At 41.2% G+C, this 17,300-nt stretch overlaps 1 protein-coding gene across 2 annotated transcripts; it reads right to left on the bottom strand.

Moving 5' to 3' along the window:
- Positions 1 to 271: 271 nt before the first annotated feature.
- Positions 272 to 16,478, bottom strand: LOC133027566 (ATP-citrate synthase-like). Of its 2 annotated transcripts, XM_061094606.1 has the most exons (30): positions 16,358 to 16,412; positions 13,443 to 13,624; positions 13,179 to 13,301; positions 12,247 to 12,309; positions 11,677 to 11,867; positions 11,135 to 11,214; positions 10,850 to 10,980; positions 10,526 to 10,644; positions 10,274 to 10,410; positions 9,904 to 9,965; positions 9,489 to 9,606; positions 9,202 to 9,356; positions 8,796 to 8,889; positions 8,492 to 8,548; positions 7,292 to 7,321; positions 5,879 to 6,020; positions 5,335 to 5,503; positions 5,147 to 5,251; positions 4,829 to 5,025; positions 4,620 to 4,701; positions 4,415 to 4,525; positions 4,199 to 4,326; positions 4,011 to 4,104; positions 3,590 to 3,744; positions 3,325 to 3,475; positions 2,985 to 3,128; positions 2,760 to 2,873; positions 2,364 to 2,446; positions 1,758 to 1,834; positions 272 to 1,664 (listed from the first exon to the last, which is right to left on the bottom strand). In XM_061094606.1, the coding sequence occupies exons 2-30, from the start codon at positions 13,599 to 13,601 to the stop codon at positions 1,570 to 1,572; spliced, it is 3,366 nt and encodes a 1,121-aa protein (XP_060950589.1). In that variant the 5' UTR covers positions 13,602 to 13,624; positions 16,358 to 16,412; the 3' UTR covers positions 272 to 1,569. The 2 variants fall into 2 exon arrangements, with proteins under 2 accessions (XP_060950589.1, XP_060950588.1); XM_061094605.1 differs by lacking the exons at positions 7,292 to 7,321; positions 8,492 to 8,548 and having other exon boundaries at positions 16,358 to 16,478.
- Between the last annotated feature and the right edge of the window lie 822 nt (positions 16,479 to 17,300).

Here is a 17,300-nt window from a genome sequence, read left to right on the forward strand (position 1 = left end):
TTATAAATAATTTCAAGACAAGCTATTAAACTCCACCTGTTTAGGACTTACAACTACAGATGTTATTGATTATTGAACAACCTTTATTCAATAACTTAATCAAATGAATCGGTGGCTGACCAGATTTGCAAATGGACAAACTCACAGTATTAAAACAGATATTTTACATTTACTTGACTGTTCTCTGTGTTTGAGCCATATCTCATTAGCTTTGTCCACAGATCCTTCTTCTTCACCTTCAACAAATACAGACATTAACCAGCAGCCAGAATGAAAAGTTAAACAACACTTGTTTATTTATTATACTACTATATGACAGCATTATTACAAAAACAAAGCATTTTTTTTCACAGTTAAATAAAAACAGCAAAACAAAGGTCAAACATAACAGGCTGTAAAGTGGGTGGTTTCAAAGCCTTTTGAGTTGGTGGCAAGACTTCAGCGAACAAATCTTTTACAGATCCCACATCATTATAATGAGCAATCGATTTCTGCTTTCATGGTCCCTCTCGAAAAGATGCCTCCGAGACTCACAGGGCTCATTCATGAAGCGTTTTGTTTGGAGTGTCCACGCGTTTGTGTTTTCTGACAGATATTCAGAACAGCAACGCATGTGGTTAGGTTTGGATTTATTGTAAAGGTCTCAAATGCATCTAATTTACAGCTGCTGATGAATTCCAACCACTTGTTGATAACAGGGTTTGTAAACAGGGTAGTTGTCAAAAAAGGCAATGGTGGAGTGACACTTAAATCAGTTCGGGTTTAATTCCTTCAGCTCATTACGACGCCTCCTCCTCAAAATGTCAGATGTAGATTAGCTCTGTAATAACAACCACGGAGCCTGTTTTTAAACTTTTAAACAAAGACAACTTCCTAAAAATAACTTTGGTTTATTTTTTGGATGTTTCTCAATGGGATTGAACCGTGGAGAAGAAAGGAAAATAAATCATTGGTCTACATTTGCTAGAGTTTAAACTAAGGTGCAATACTCAAAGACAAAGCATGCGTAAGCACACTTTTCTTGTGGCTTGAAACAGGGAACAGCTGCTTATTTAAAATAAAATAAAAAAGTTTTTTTTTTTTTTTGGTAAGTAGTATTAAAGTCTCAAAGTATTGCTGAGCTTGAACACATTTCTCTTATCAGCTACTGCAATTTAACTTAGACTCTGTCACACGGGTCAGGTTTGAAATGGGCTTTGAATCCCGGTCTCGTACCAACTAAGCAAAACAGATCCTTAGCATTTGGTTTTAAAGTACCGGTTGATTTTAAGCTCCTGCAATTGCTGTAATCTGCATTGGTTTGGCTCTCTGTTCAAAACTGAATAAGTTACATCTCAGACTTTTTTTTAAATAATTTGTCAAAAGATAAATCTAAAAATATACTTCCCCTTTGTCTCCGTAAAAACTAGATTGAAAACCTCTTCCCAGATCCCTCAGCCAGAGAGTAATTCAACTCTCCAGAATCCTCCTGGCCTTTTTTCCAGAAGGCAGCTGTTAACCGGGGCGTACCAATACACCAAGTGAGACGGGCGGTCACATCAGGAAGTGCGTCCCAGTCTGATGTCTCGTTTACATGGACATGTGTTCAGGGAGAACATAGGAGATATCGTCCCAGGGGTGTCGGTACAAACCCTGTTTCAGTCTCTTCTGGTCCAGGTAATGGCCTAATACAAGACAAATCAACAAACAACTTACACTTGGTCTTGTTTTATCACTTTAAACAGTTGGTGTCATGGCTCAGTCTTAATGGGACTCACCAATGAAGCCCATACTGCGGCCAAGGACAAAGATCCCATTCAGTGCACCGATCTCCACAAACTCGTCAGCCTCATCTCTGGAACCAGTTCAACATTCATGTGAGAAACAATACAGGGCAGTCAGAGTGAGATCAAAGCTGAGAGCGACAGTACAGACAATGCACTTTTGACATCCAAACTTTTTTCCAAATTGTATAAATAACAGTGTAATTATGTTTAGTAATGTAATGGAACTATTATCCTCCTGTGGACACCCATAGTGGGAGCCTGGAATACAATACAGCTTTAATAAATAATATAATAATAATAATATGATATATATAGCTTGATAGAAGATGAAATTATCTGAAAAATATTTTACATGAATGATTTATAACGTCTTTATATCTGCTAACAGCTATACTCTAGTTTTATAAACCATTTACCAAATATATAATATATGCTTTTGAATGATAGATAGAAGAAAAGTTATAAAACAACTACTATTCAATGGTTTCAAAGTTGTGGTTTTTGCCATACTCATTAAAAGTCTTAGCCCATATATTTGATGTTCTCGCATATTTGCAATGGTGATAACATTTTTAGTTTCCTAGCAGACATTCTTACCGTGTGAAGCCGCCACACGTCCTGAGCAGGTCAACGAAGGCAACACCAATAAAACCATCTACATTAAGGATCAGGTTGGGTTTCTGAAATTTAAAAAGCAAAACTCAATTCATCTTGATTACAGAAGAACCAGTGAGCTAGCCAACCCCGTGTACACAGATGTTGGACTGAAATGACTGTTTGTCATTATACTGTTCCTATTCTGTGTGGATGGGCTATACAAATAAAATTTGATTGATTGATATTCTAACATTTGAACATTAACAGGTTCTTTTACAAATGCCCTGATTGTAGCTTCTGACATCCTTTCAGACCATTTCATCTCATTAGCATTTTTGCTTTGGAAAATTCCTCATATAGTTTGTTTCCCTCTCGGCTAATTCAACTGACAAGTACCTTTGAGGTGGTGATTTTCTCGACGTCGAGGGCGTAGTCGAGTAGCTGGGTGGAGGGGAAACTCTGCTTAACAAAGTCCTTCAGAATCTGCACCCGCACGTCCGGGTTGTTGATCTGAAAACAAAGACAAACTGTAATTATTAATACGGATGTTATACGGAGATAATCTTTTAAAGCCCATGACTATGTGACTTAAGAGATTGTGATAAGCTGAGCGCCGCATACCGATTTGACCCTGTGGCCGATGCCCATGATCAGCTTTCCGTCCTTCTTCATCTTGTTGACAAACTCCATGGGGAGCATGCCGCTGTCGAATGCTTTGCTGAACTGCTTTGCAGCTGCATCCAGAGCCCCCCCGAATCGGTCCCCCTGAAATAAGTGATGACATAACAATTCAGCACAGAAAGATATTGGTCAGTTTGAAACATTTTTTAATTAAAGTGCAGGGAAATCAGTTTCAAGTCTAGTTGGTAGAAAAGTACATACTCCTTCCACTTCTGTTATTTTGATGCTGGGACAGTGTGAATGTGTATGTGTGTAATGTCTTTGTGTCGTGAGTACTGACGATGGTGAGTAGACCAGAGGTGAGGCATGAGATAAGGTCTTTGCCAGCACGAGTACAGACAATGGTGTTGTGTGCACCAGACACAGCTGGCCCGTGGTCCGCTGTCACCATCAGGCACTTTTCAATGAACTGGCAGGCGTAGCGCGGCAACCTTGACAAAAGAACAGAGATATTTCCACTGTAAATAAGTTTCTTAAAAAAATAAAGAGCCATCTTCTTTCCCCAAGAACTTATTAACATCCATGTCTGGAGTAGTCCCACTAACCTGCGCTGGAACCAGAGCAAGCCCAGCACTCCTCCTAAACCCATCTCCTCCTTAAAGACCTCAGTGATTGGCATGCCAGCGTAGATGAGCTCCTGGCCTCGCTCGTCACAGATGCTCGTCATGAACGAGGCTGGTTTACGGATCAGTCCCAATTCCTGGAGAAAACCCAGCGGTTAGTTCAAGTGTTATGTTTGCGGTAAAAGTGGCGTATTTAATATTTTGTCCACAAGAGAGCGCCAACAAGTTTATATTTCAACTTCAAAATGCTAAGCTCCTAACATACTGTACCACGGTCACAATTCTTAAACAATCAAATCCTTACCTTAAAGGTTTATTTATGTTATGAGTCCATCTACACAGCCTAAATAGTTGCTCTACAACTACTAAATATTTAATGTAGTTTAATCATCAAGATGCTTACCCTTGCCCAGGAGTAATCCATAGGAACTGTCGGGGGAGGAACCTCCTGAGCAGGAATGATGGTACCATTGGCGACCAGCTCATCATAAACAGTCCTGTTTCATCAAATATACAGACACAACATCAGTGAAAAACCCTTAAAACAAAATCGGGGATAAACTTTGCATAAACATGTGATAACCCTCTCACTTGATGACGCTTCCCAGCTCATCAAAGCTCTTCGGAACATAAGCTCCGGCGTCCCTCAGAGCCTGGTTCTTAGCTACTGCTGTTTCTGAAGCCTGGTTGGCGCAGGCCCCTGCATGGCCAAACTGAACCTGAAGATGACAGCACAACCAAATAAATCAAAAACCCTAAATCCTCACCCCACAACAAAATACTCAGCAATTTCATTCCTCAACAAACCTCTGAAGCAAACATGGTGGCACAGGTTCCAATACACCAGCACACTACAGGCTTGGTTATCCTGCCCTCTCTGATCCCTTGGCAGATCTTGTACTCCTCTGTGCCTCCGATCTGGGTTGTTAGAGTAAAAGATGTTTAAAAATGACAAATTGCTTTACTCACAGGTCAATATGAAAATATGAACATTTGCAGAGCCTGTCCCCACCTCTCCCAGCATGACTATCATCTTAATCCCTGGAGTGTCCTGGTAACGAAGGACGTGTTCCATGAACGTGGAGCCTGGATATCTGGCAAAGAGGAAACAAATATAACACAAGTCCTTCCAACAAAAAACATTCCTGTGTTGTCAAGATAAAATCCTCTTAAATTCTTAACCGTCTCTAAGTCCGAACAATGTGCAAATAAGTTATTTACCTGTCTCCTCCAATGGCTACACCTTCATAGACGCCGTCTGTGGTGCGGGAGATGATGTTGTTCAGCTCGTTGGACATTCCCCCAGACCGCGACACATAAGCCACACTGCCAGGACGGTAGAGTTTGGAAGCCAGGATGTTGTCCAGCATACCACCTGTATTACCGATTTTAAAACAACCAGGCTTGATGCCACCAACCTGGGAAACATAAAATAAATTTATCAAATTAACTTTTCACTTAAAACAAGTGTAACTTACTGCTTACGTGTATCTGTACAAACAGTCCAGCTTTAAAAGTTGTAGTCGGTCTGATGCGTACCGTGGCGGGGCCAATGATCGTGACAGCTTTCTCATCAGCCATCTTGATCAACTTTCTTGTCTGGGCTTCAGGGATGCCCTCAGCTATAATGGCAATAGTGTGAATCTGGAAACACAATTAAATAAAAGACTTAACTTTGATGTCTGCCTGAAAATCACATGTTTATTCAGTAGTGTTTGACTTTCTACCTGCGGGTGCTGCATTCCCTCAACTGTACTGTCGAACGCGGAGCGCAGAGAAGCAAAGCTGATAAGGACGTCCACCTCGGGATGCCTCTTCATGGCATCGGCCATGTTCTTATAGACTGGCACCAGGATTTCTTTGTGGCCCCAATAGAACTTCTGCTTGTGATCCCCACTGGGCAACAGGAATATAAAGTTGAGCTGACTAGATTTTCAAGTTTAACATTTATCAAGATATGAAGACTTCCGATCAGATTAACACATTTTATCAAGATGAAATATCTTGAAAGATATGAAGACTTGAATTGGTAAAACAAGATTAAAAAAAAACAGAACTGCAAGCTAAAAATGGCTCAACAACAGAAACATGTGTTGGTTACATCATCTTAGTTTATAAAAAACAGATGTTTCTTCCAAGTTCACAAGTTTAAACCACTATCACAAAAACACCAATGCAATTTCTGAAATAAAGAGTGGTAACAATTTAGAAATGTATTGACTCTTTTAATTTCCTTAAATTGAGGCAGTGGTTAGATCTTGGGGAACCTACGTGAAGGGATAGACCATGGCTGCCACAGAGGGTTCTTCCCGGGAGCAAACGTAGTCAAAGTCCATCATGCCTTGCACAGCGCGGGTCTGCATGCCCCAGACAATGGCCTTGGAATTTTTTCTGAAGAGGGTGGTGGCTTTGGCTACATGAAGGAGAAAGCAGAGAGAAAGAGAGAGATTAAAGTTAGTGATGAAGAGAGAAATAAAGTAATATCAGTCAAGAGAAGGAGGTTTGGCTCAGATAAACACCAGGAATTGGGATGAAAGAGAAAGTAGAGAACAGAGAGATCTTGTACGAGGACAGAGATACAGGAGGTAGAGAATATAACTCTGAGGACTTTTTACCACTGAAAACACAACTTCAACAGATCGTGTTTGTTTTTCTGGATGCATACAAGCATTTAGTATGTGACCTGCCACACACAATCTAATATGTTACACTTCTTATGTACAATAAGGGTACTCAGGACATTATTTTGTCGACCCCCCTCACACCATTAAAAGGATCAATTTGGGATCTCACATTGTTTATATTCAAACTTCTACAGGGGAAACTTTACCAAATGATCCACCCTAAACTTGATTAGAACCATTCCATGCTCACATGCTGATAAAAACTCTTAGTCCTGAACAAGGCCTGTGCAGTTGCACTGTGTGAGATAAGACAGATTGGCCAACTTCCCTTCCTCAGAGGGTAAAGGCTTCATCGAACCGTCACGAATTTAACTTCTCTACCAATATGTTGAGATTGTTTTTCAAGAAAATGTGGGCTTGTAAAAATTGCTCAATGCTCTTAGAGTCATGTTTCTACACCCTCTCTTTTTTCACCATGTGAGGTTGTCTGAGAGACAGAACCCCTGAGTGCGGATGACGCAGTTGTCTCCTAGTTACTGAATTAATACTTTTCCCTATCCAGATACTGCGATGACTCAGGTGTAAATCAAGCCCATATGTGAAGCATAAAAAACAGCAGCCTGAAATAAGAGGCATACTAAAAAAGAATCTGAAGGCTCAAGTTAAGATCTCTGTTGGGAAAGCAGAATGTCAGTTTACAATGTGGCTGGAAATATATATTGTTAATCACCATGTCACATTTGTTCCAGTCCTACCAAGCCTCTCCTCCTCTCTGCCTTCTGTTGTTACATCTGAGCTACAGTAATTCAGGCACACAGCGATCATTCCAGTGACGTTGTAAGACAAAGCTGTGAGTGGGACTGTTCAATTTGTACCAACCAGTATAACTGAGAGTTTTGTCCTTGTACATTTACAGCTCTAAAGGAGTAAGCCACCATCAGAATGGGGAAAAGGGGGAGGGACAAACTGCTGAGAAACATCACAGAGCAAACAACGATGGGAAGGCGGAAGGGAAATAGGCAGAAGACCGAGAGGACTTGTTTTTCACACCCTTCCATACCTCCGCTGCAGCCTGAAGAGGCTTGTGCTTCTGTGACCCCCACGGGATGGAAACACAGAATGTGACAAAATAAGAACAAAAAGAGAAAAGAATGAGTTCATCTTTAGCTTATCGTTTCTGAAAAGACTTCAATGCATTGTGGCAACTGTGTTATCTCTGAAACCACTCCATTACAAGCCCAGCAAAGGGAAGAGCATGCAAAGCTGAGCTGCTAAAGAGCATGCCTTTCTTTACTTTGCTGCTATAAGAAGCAATCAAAAATGTATAGTCAAGCCGCTATTCAACTCTCATTCCCAAATAGCCTGAGATGAACTTCTGACACAACATCAAAAAGTATCTCCACACACCAGCACACAACTAAACTCAACAAATCTTTTCAAAAAGATCCTTGTATTTATGAGCCTTAGCAATAAAAACAAAAACAGGAGCTATACTCAATTTGGGGATTATTTCTGCAGTTTGATTATTATTATGTATAAAAAAAATTATTATTGCTAAGGAAAATATACCTGGACAAGAGTTGATGCAAACATGTTGCAAACATGTAGGGCTGTGCGATATATTTTGTGTAACAATACAAAAAGATCTGTTGTTCTAGTTGGGCAATAAATCACTTTTCTGTCAATGTTTTTCATCATTTGGACAGCACTTCACACTAACCGCAGGATATTGCATGAAGGCAACACAAACAAACATGAAGTGAGAGAATGTTACATAGAATGGGGTCATTCTAGACGGGAAGACTCAGAAGAGACAAAATGAGGAACATGTACCTAAAAGGGGAGCTACTCTTCTTTTGCATGGTCATGGTTTGAGTCTGACGTGGACCTGAAAACAGCATTTTGCAAATTACGCTGCAAATTCCCACACCACAAACGTCTTTCATCACCCCCACGAGAATCATGAAAAACCATATGGATGAGCTGCAAAAGTAATCCAGACTCAGATACAAATGAGTGGAAGCAGATAACAGCTGCAATGACATGGCCACAACGTACAAGGTGGAGTATAAGGAATGAGTAACAAATGAAGATATGTATTGTTTTCAGGATGTTTTTGTTCATATCGCACAGCCCTTCATGTAAGTGTCGCACACACAGTCAAAGTCCTTTCTACAGAGATGAGGAGTCAATAGGAAAAACCAACGTGGAGTGTGAGGACAGCAGCGAGCAGTGAGGTCATGGCACACCTACCACTTACCTTTCCAATCTGCTATGACCACATTCTTCAGAGGCCACAGAATAGAATGAAGAGAGTCTTAGAGAAACAAGCATGACAAAGACGGGGGGTGAGAGGACAGTTTGTGCAGCAAAGCAAAAAGAAGAAGAGAAGGAGGATAAGGAGGAGAGAGAAAGCAAAAGAAAATGCAGAATAGCAGCGACCGCATTGGGGGAGGGAAAAATATAGGAAGTGAGGGCAAGAGAAATGAAAAAGCAGAAGTGTATGAGCGCCTGGAGTCTTGTTGACAACAAATAGGCAGAGATGAGAGCGCCAGTTTAGATACCTGCTGGAAGACCTGCTTTACACTTTTTAGCTGGGATGGCGTCATTAGGCGTCCTGGGTTCAGAGAACGACGCCGTCCTTGTTGCAGCTGGAGTCTGGAGCAGAAAGAGAGAACTAATGTTTTTGAGATGGAACTAACAATTTCAATCTTTCAGGTAAAGCAATTGTAGTGGCTTACGATTTTTGTTAATTCTGCGAAGGCAGATATGAATTTGTGACGACAACAGCTCTTGTCTTATAAAATGTCTTGAATGAATAATATGGTGCTGTAAAGCGATTTGGTTTGTCCTCTGTCTTTCGAAAGTTTGCCTTCACAATAAAGAAAATGCTAAGCACTATATCAGCTCTTCAGCAAATGACCAGCAGATCATTCTATTTTTCCCAAACAAGTTACTGAATAAAAATACCATTGCACTATTGCTGGCGTTGAGGAGGAAGTTGGCAGTATGTGCGTCCATTGGAGGCTGGTTGGGGATCGGCCGGTGGCCCATGGCCATTCCAACGATGGCTGTCATATGAGTCTCAGTCCCAAAAACATGGATAGGAATACCTGTGGTTTTTCCTGTAGAGTAAAAAGCACAATTTTAACAACTTTGAATAAACAAGAAAGACAAAAAGACAAAAAGTTAAAATTCGCTATCTTTCTTGTAATGTTTAGTCCATAAACGTTCTCTCTCTGCATCAACTAACTCACCAACTTCCCCCATCACCCTCAGCCCCTCCTGGTAGTTGGGTCCACCACGTCGAACAAAGATTGTGACCTCATGCTCCTTCAGGGGACCTTGGTAGTCTTTGATGGCTCTGACAATGCCCTGAAGTGAGAGACACGCAGGTCAGCTAGAGGCTTGAAAATTATCAACACTTTTAAACAGGTAAGACTTTGTCCCCCTCAGAAAACAAGAGGAAACTTTGATTCCATGTTCCTCAAACATACAAAGACCCATTTTAAACTTCAAAAAACATTATTTGATGGGACATTTCACACTTCTCAACAAGCTGCTGCAGCTTTGGGAAGAAATTATTGCAGTGGTGTTGGCTTTCTTCTAAGGAAATCACACTACGTGGCAATGTGATAGTGTGTCATAGATAAATATATCATTGTGTTTCACCTTGAATGTGGCTGCTACATTGGTAAAGTTGGCAATACTTCCTCCAATGATCAACACTTTCCCTGTAGAATAAAGAGAGAGGAGGTGACATGTTAAGAGCATGTACGTGACTGAAATTTGACACCCCCACTAACATATTTGAAGTGACAGCCTTGAGGTCTATTGCTGGCAAAGTACAAATAGTTAACCTGGAAACACACGAGAGGAGAAGGAACAGGTCACATTGAAGAACATGATTAAATACAGAAATATCCAAGTTAATTAATGGAGTCCATCTTCTGGTAACCTCCTTCTCCCAGCTTTTCAACTTTGGCCAACTTTTTTTTTTACATCTTTGATGATGTTTGTAAAGGGTGTTGGCTGTACTTGCCTTCAGGATGTTTTTCACGCGTCATGAGCGAGAGGATGGTTTTTGCATAGTCGTAAGTCTGCTGTTCGCTCGGAGCGCCAGAATATTCGCCGTAGTTTGCCAGCTCATCCACTCCACCCAAATCACAGATGGTGTCACTTAAGAAGAGAGAAGATGGACAGTCAAGTACTGTGCCCTGATTGTAGTTTGTAAATCTTACTAACTCCTGTTGGCTAAAATGTCTCGCATAAATCTTGCAAAACAATGGACTACCTGTACACAACCGAAGCTCCTCCTCCCGCCACCATGGTCCAGATCCGGCCACTAGGGTTCAGCAGGGTCAGCTTCAGACTGGCCCCGCTCTTTGCATCCAGATCGGCTATGTAGGCCTCCTACAAGTGACAAATCATATATGTATGTAAAAGGTATGCATGTCATTAAAATAAATTAATCTGTGAAGTCAAAAACATATACCAACAAGGCATTAAACCTTCACAGCCTCAATGAATAAACTGAGTAAGTAAAAAGTAAACGGGAACATTATAACACCAAAAACACCAACTAAAATGGTCAGATTTATCGTTTTTCAGATCTCACCTCTGGATATGCCTCTCTGCCGAAAGGTGGTGGGAACTCAATGTCACCCCATTTAGCCTTGCAGATATAATCCGCTGTGGCATCAATCTTGGCGGCCATGTCAAGGACGTACACTCCTTTGTGGGTGACAACTGGTTGATAGGAGAAAAAAAAACACACAAGTTCTTAGTTCATGCGATTGAATTATTATTATTAAAATATAGAACATTTAAAAACTGAAGAATAGCACTGAATCTTATTTGTACAAATCACAAAGAGCTGAGTAAAACATCACATAGTACTTACCGAGGGGGTTGATCTCGAGGTAGGTAAAATAGAGGTCCTCGTAAAAGTTGAAGAGAGCCACGATAAAACTAGACAGGGCTCTTTATGGAGAAAAAAAATTGAGAAAAGTTCAAACAGGAAAGCAAATACAACTCTTAATAGAGAACCACACAGTTAAATAAATACGTGACAGATAAATTCACAGTGTTCACATTTTCCTTCCAAGCTTAGAGCTCGGAAGGAAAAATTAAACTGTACGAAAGAGAGAAATCAGCATGTTCTCTGCTCACAGTTGGGTGGAATTCGAAAAGGGAGAAAATAAAGTTCAAGGTCACACAAGAGCAAACGACACAGAAACACCACTGAAGAAAGAAAGTCTCTTCAGTTCACTGGCAGAAAAATTTAAAAAACCACCACAACCAGGTTTCCGATGACAGTTAGATATAAAACATGCATGTTATATATGATGTAAAAATGGCAAGTTATCACTTTTTTATATCAATAACAGGCTCTGTGAAGTGAAACTGAGGCCATGTGGATAAAAAATTATGTTTCATTCGTACTCTTTTTTATTTTCAGGGACGTGTATGAGGAGCTGATCTCTGACTTGCTCCTCGCTCAGCTTGTCGTCCACTGCAACCATCAGCCTCTGGGCCTTGGCGTCCACGTCACCCACCTCCACTCCTCCCTCGTGGTGGAAAAGCACATGGTCGCCCTCACGTGTGGCATAGATACACACATAAAACTCCTCTTCCTGGTCAAATACATGGACACACAATGACATTATCATAGATTGACAAGTTCTTTTAATACTTGACTTGTTTAAGTGAGCCTGTTCACACACACACTTCACTGCTAACAACAAAAATCACACACATACCACTGCACCCGGGTTTGTTCATTTCACAACAGATATTAGGAAATTAACCAATTAATCACATGCTCGCTGACCTAGAAGTAACACAAAAATAATGGATGAAAGCTGGTCCTGGATGCTTTATTGCCCTGCTTAGAGGACTGACACTTTGTTTTCTTGGTTGCTGTGGGGTCTATGCCGCTCTCTGATGATTTATATATCATTAAAAGGCTATGCAAATATACTATACTTGACACAGGAGGGTGGAATAGATTACCTGTGTGTGTGGAACAAACGGCTCAATGAGGAAGTTCTTCAGCACACCCTTTGCCTTTCCCACCTATTAAAGAAAAAACCCAAACATGTTAGTTTCTGGCTCTAAACTAGAACCTATAGACATTTACTAAATATAAAAGACAATCTTAGTTTCACATTAAACATCTTGGTAGTTACTTTGTTTAGTGAGAGCAAGTATTGCACAGTGCCACAGTGGAAGTATGGCCTCTGGCTGTTTGGACAGCAGATATGCATGTCTGTATATATGGTTGACCAGAATAGACCCCCCCCCCCCCTCCATTGGCTTTAGGTCACCTCTGACCTGACAGATCTAAACATAAGCTGTGGGTCTATGAAACAAGACACAACATACGCCTAGACATGACAGGTCCTGGGAAAAACAAGGAAATATAACTTGCTTTCTCTCCATATACTGAGAAAAAAGAAAATGGGGCACTAGTGATTCAGTACTCAAGGTCAAACTGTTGGGAAAATGTTTTTGTAATTTACAAGATAATAAGTGTGAATAGTTGTTTGCTAAATATACGCAAGATGCAATGAATTTGCATTTTAACTGCTTTTAACAACACATTTACCAGGTCTGCCAGTTTCACACATTTCTAAACAGGGGATTATAAAGTTGTATTAAAGGACCAAGTGAATATTTCTGGTAGGTTGCTTTGTGAACTTTGCAACATGAACAGCCTTTTTATACTGATTAACCAAGAGATCACAGCAACAAACAATAACTAAAGAAGTAGAATAGTCCTTTATAGTAATATAATCCACTCTAGGTTGATATCTAATAAACTTTTAGATCTGTTACTCTAACTCGAAATTCTTGGATGGTATCTCATTGTCTCAAAGGTAATGCTGGATTGTGTTTGGTCTAAAATCTCACTGTGACAAAAAGCGGGAGTACAGTAAACTTACAGTGGTCTCTTTCATGATGTGGCTTTTGACCCATTCCTTGACACCCTGCAGGTCAAGGTTGATGCCCACCAGCCCAAGCTTCCCACGTCGCTTGATGAGCTGATCTGGCTTCACCACAAGACGCTACAGGAAGAGCGAGCGGAAGACGGAAGAACCACAAATCAAACAAAAGCTACATGAAACCGATACCGGGCAAAAACCTGCCTGGTATCATGTACAGGTGTTTGTGTTTTATACATTTGAATGAAAACACAGTATTTTTACCTCTGTCAGCAGCCATGGATGCTCCTTCGTGAGGCTGTCCCAGTCAGTCTCGGTGGTTACTCTGGCATAGGAAAAGCGATTCTGCACGGCCGCTGAAGTGCAGATATGCTTATATAATAAATCTTTTCCTGTCTCCTCTGAGATGGCTTTCGCCGACATGGCTGCGCTGGCTAGCACAGGACCTTTAGAGAGAGCGAGGAGGACAGTCAATTTCACAGGAGGAACATGATAATATCTACACAATGATGGATAAAAGATAAACAAAAAAGAAGCATATGTAGACTGGGAACGACCTGAAACTACAAGGCCTTGGTTTACTCAATTAATGGGTGTAAAGAAGGAAACTGCGATTGATTGAATGTGATGGAATTAAATTGTTTAAACGGTCCCAAAGTCGTGTTTCACAAAGTAAAAGTGACTCGTCTTCATTTCTGAATTGAAGCTATGTGGCCTTCCAAAGCTTTCTGATGCCTTGCCAGCGACACTTATCAGTGGTTGAGATTTTTGACAGAGACAAAATACAGAGATAAAGTGCGAATGCATTTGCTATCAGCTGCACGGCCACATACTACCAAAATATTCATGATGATTGCCTGAGTTCAATGCTGAGTTTCATGCAGTTGTTTTGATGCTAAAAACACAAACAGACCTAAGATAAACAGAGAATTCTAATATCTGAACCTGAAAATTATCTTGTATTTAAAACTTAATAATTCTACCAACTCATCGTAGTGACTGGACTGCATAGGATTTCTTTTTAATATTGGCTAACAAAGCAAGCATATGGAAAATGTACAGCTAAAACCCCAATACTGCAGTTTGAATGTTCCTGTTTGTGACTGACGACAGCTTCATTACTCTGATCTAAATTACTTTGTTCCAAACCTAGAAACCTGTTTAATAATTCGGCCTTGGACTGCTTTCATTTCCCCTGACAGTGTCAAACTGTCAACACATACTTTAGAGACAGTGGTGAATCCTCAAAGTGACTTTGGCCATTTGTGAGCTTGAAATGAGGGGTACAATCAAACTCTACATTCAGTCAGTCACAGATCCTGTTCGCAAGTCCATGACTAGTCTGTGCACACAACTCGAGTCCCCTTGCTTCATTCAACAAACCAGCCTTTGTGCATAAGACAGTAAGAAAGTGTACATAAGAAAATAGAAAACGTCAATATCCCATGTAAGTGTTCAGAGCACAGATGCAGGTGCAGCTCCAATTATTCGTTAATCAATGATACATCAATAACTGTCTCTGCCTCTGCCAAGGTCCAACAGTCCTCTTATGATACCACATATAAATTCACTTGATAAAATTCAGATTATTTGGACTTTACTTTCACACACTTTGGAATATCAGTCCCCTAAATGTGGAAGACATCTGTGAAATCAATGTAGACTGTGAAAAATGCATGCATCGTAAAGGAAGAAGAAAAATCTGGATCTGCTCCAAAAAGGGATGGGTTCCACTCTGAGCCAAACCACATCCTTCCACAGAGGGCTGCTGTAGTTTTTACACAATCTTGCAAACTAACAAACAAACAAATGCAAGTGGCAACATAGCCTCCTTAGCTGAGGCAGCAATGGTTAGTTCCGGCTCTAAACACAGAAACGATGCATAACCACAGAGTAAATAAGATTTGGTTCTCTACTACCAGACCCTTGGTATGAAGCCAAAATGATAAGTGAATCATATGTAGACTTCAGATTATTAACTGACCAAAACAAGAAGCTACCAGATCTAAATGATGAACCCGGATGAGGCCTGCACCGGTGACCCCCCCCTCGACACTCCCGTTTTTAAACATCACACAATGTTGTCAGACCTGCTCTGCAGACACGCCACTGGCAATGTTTCGTCAGCAAACACAAACAGATGTTAATGTGTAGTTTGTTTCTTTTGGTGTGGTGCCTGAAGTTTACAGCTCTAATCTAAAAGGGAGATGCGGAACTCCTGAAGGCTCCACCATTAACTAAACAGTGATAAGCAGTGAGGCTTGATAACATGAATCTTATCTCCCCTGCGATACCGAACACGTTTTATTCATGCTTCTGAAATACAAAGCTCTGTGGTAGCTGTGGCACCGAGATGCATTAAATCTGCAAAAGGGTCTGTGACAGGTGGCTTAACAGGCTGACCTGCCTTGCTTTTAGAGGCAGATGTCCCAGTATTTATCCTGCACATAATCCACGGGTCCTGCCCATTGTTTGAGACTATCTAGCCGTGAAATGAATGTCACTGTGGGGCTTTCTGAGATGAAGGAACCTGGGTTTGGAGTCAGCAGCAGCAGCATAAGTTCACGGGCCGGTGAAGGGGGTTAGTGGGTGGAGGTGGTGGAGTTGATGGATGTGGTGGTGGTGCTGCTTCACAAACAGCTGTTTGAGGAATCCATCCAATGCTCCATCTACATGCGTCAGGCGAGCACTCAATGAATGAAGCCCCTGTAAGCAGCAGCAGAGGCAGCTACCACACCCACCCTGCTAGCTCTGCCTGCCGGGGAAGTTCAGCAACTTTAAGCCTCGAGTAGCCAAGGGGCTGCAGGAGGAAGCAACTTTAGCGGACATTTCATGGACATGTCATGAAAACATCCAGGTGGGGGGGAGATGACAAGCTCCCCGGGGCAGGGGCTGCTAATAAGGGTTAGCATGCGAGTAATTAACGTTGCTAGTGATGAGGCAGTTAATTGAGCATAACGTCCATTTGATAAAATACTTCAAACTACAAGAAGACATCAAATAAAACCCGTGTCATCGCTGGTGGAGCCTCGCAGCATCTCATATCCGCTGACCCGGACTCACTCACTCACTGCCTGGCTGACTGACCGGGGCTAACCGCTGTAGCCTAGCTAGCTAGTTCCCAGCTAACACAGGGCTTTTTTAGAAAACACACACACACACGGGGCGGAAGTGGTCACCTTGTCGGTTTGAGTCGTTTTTGTTCCAGAAGCCGAGGACCCTGGTGCTTGGAGAGAAGTGCCACCGCTTGAAGAGTGTCCTGGTCCCCGGGTGAGTCCTCAGCTGTCTGTCCCTCGTCTCCTCCTCCGCTCCAGTGGTCGCACCACAATCTGGCCACCGATTACACGTCACTGCCCCCCGCTGATTGGCTCGGAGCGGTCACGTGTGAGGTGCCAGACACGCCCAAGGCTTTAGAATGAGAACAGCGGTTGGAATAAAACACCGTAGAACTGTAAAGGTTCAAATAAGTATTGTTCAGAAAATTACAAAACGTACACACAAAAATTCCTCATTTTGTTTGAATTGACTTATTGTTTCGAAATTCTATTTTAGGCGTTAAATTTGTATAATAATTGTATAATAAGAACAGTGTTTAGAATAAAACTACGTAAAACTGTAAACAAAAAATATTTTTAGGGCCCGAGCACTGACAGACGTGAGGCCCTATTGAAATTGTAAGGATTATTATTATTATTATTTTTTGAAGGTATTCCTTTTCGATTCCAGTCGTTTTCCCTTTCCTGCTTTGTCTCAACATCTGCTTTGTGTCTAAATCTGTCATAAATACATAGCTCGAAGCAGCAAGTGGTTAACTTGGCTTAAAGCAAATATTGGAAGTAGTTAGTTAAAACAAAAACTGTTGGCAATAGACTATCATTGGTTGGCCGTGTCTACTTCTTACACGTCCACATAAACAAAACAAACAGATTTAAAACAAGTCGAGATGGAAAAACACACAACACAACCAATTATATAAGCAAACGCAAAAACAACTTTCAGACAACACAATCAAAAACAAACACTGTCGTGGACTACTGCATATTCACGCACACAATTCAGGTTTTTCAATGGACCTTGCCAAATGGAACCCTGGGTAATCAGGCCCAGTTTTCCACTCACTAT

Source organism: Limanda limanda, chromosome 21 (assembly GCF_963576545.1).
Source record: "Limanda limanda chromosome 21, fLimLim1.1, whole genome shotgun sequence".
Taxonomy (NCBI): Eukaryota; Metazoa; Chordata; class Actinopteri; order Pleuronectiformes; family Pleuronectidae; genus Limanda; species Limanda limanda.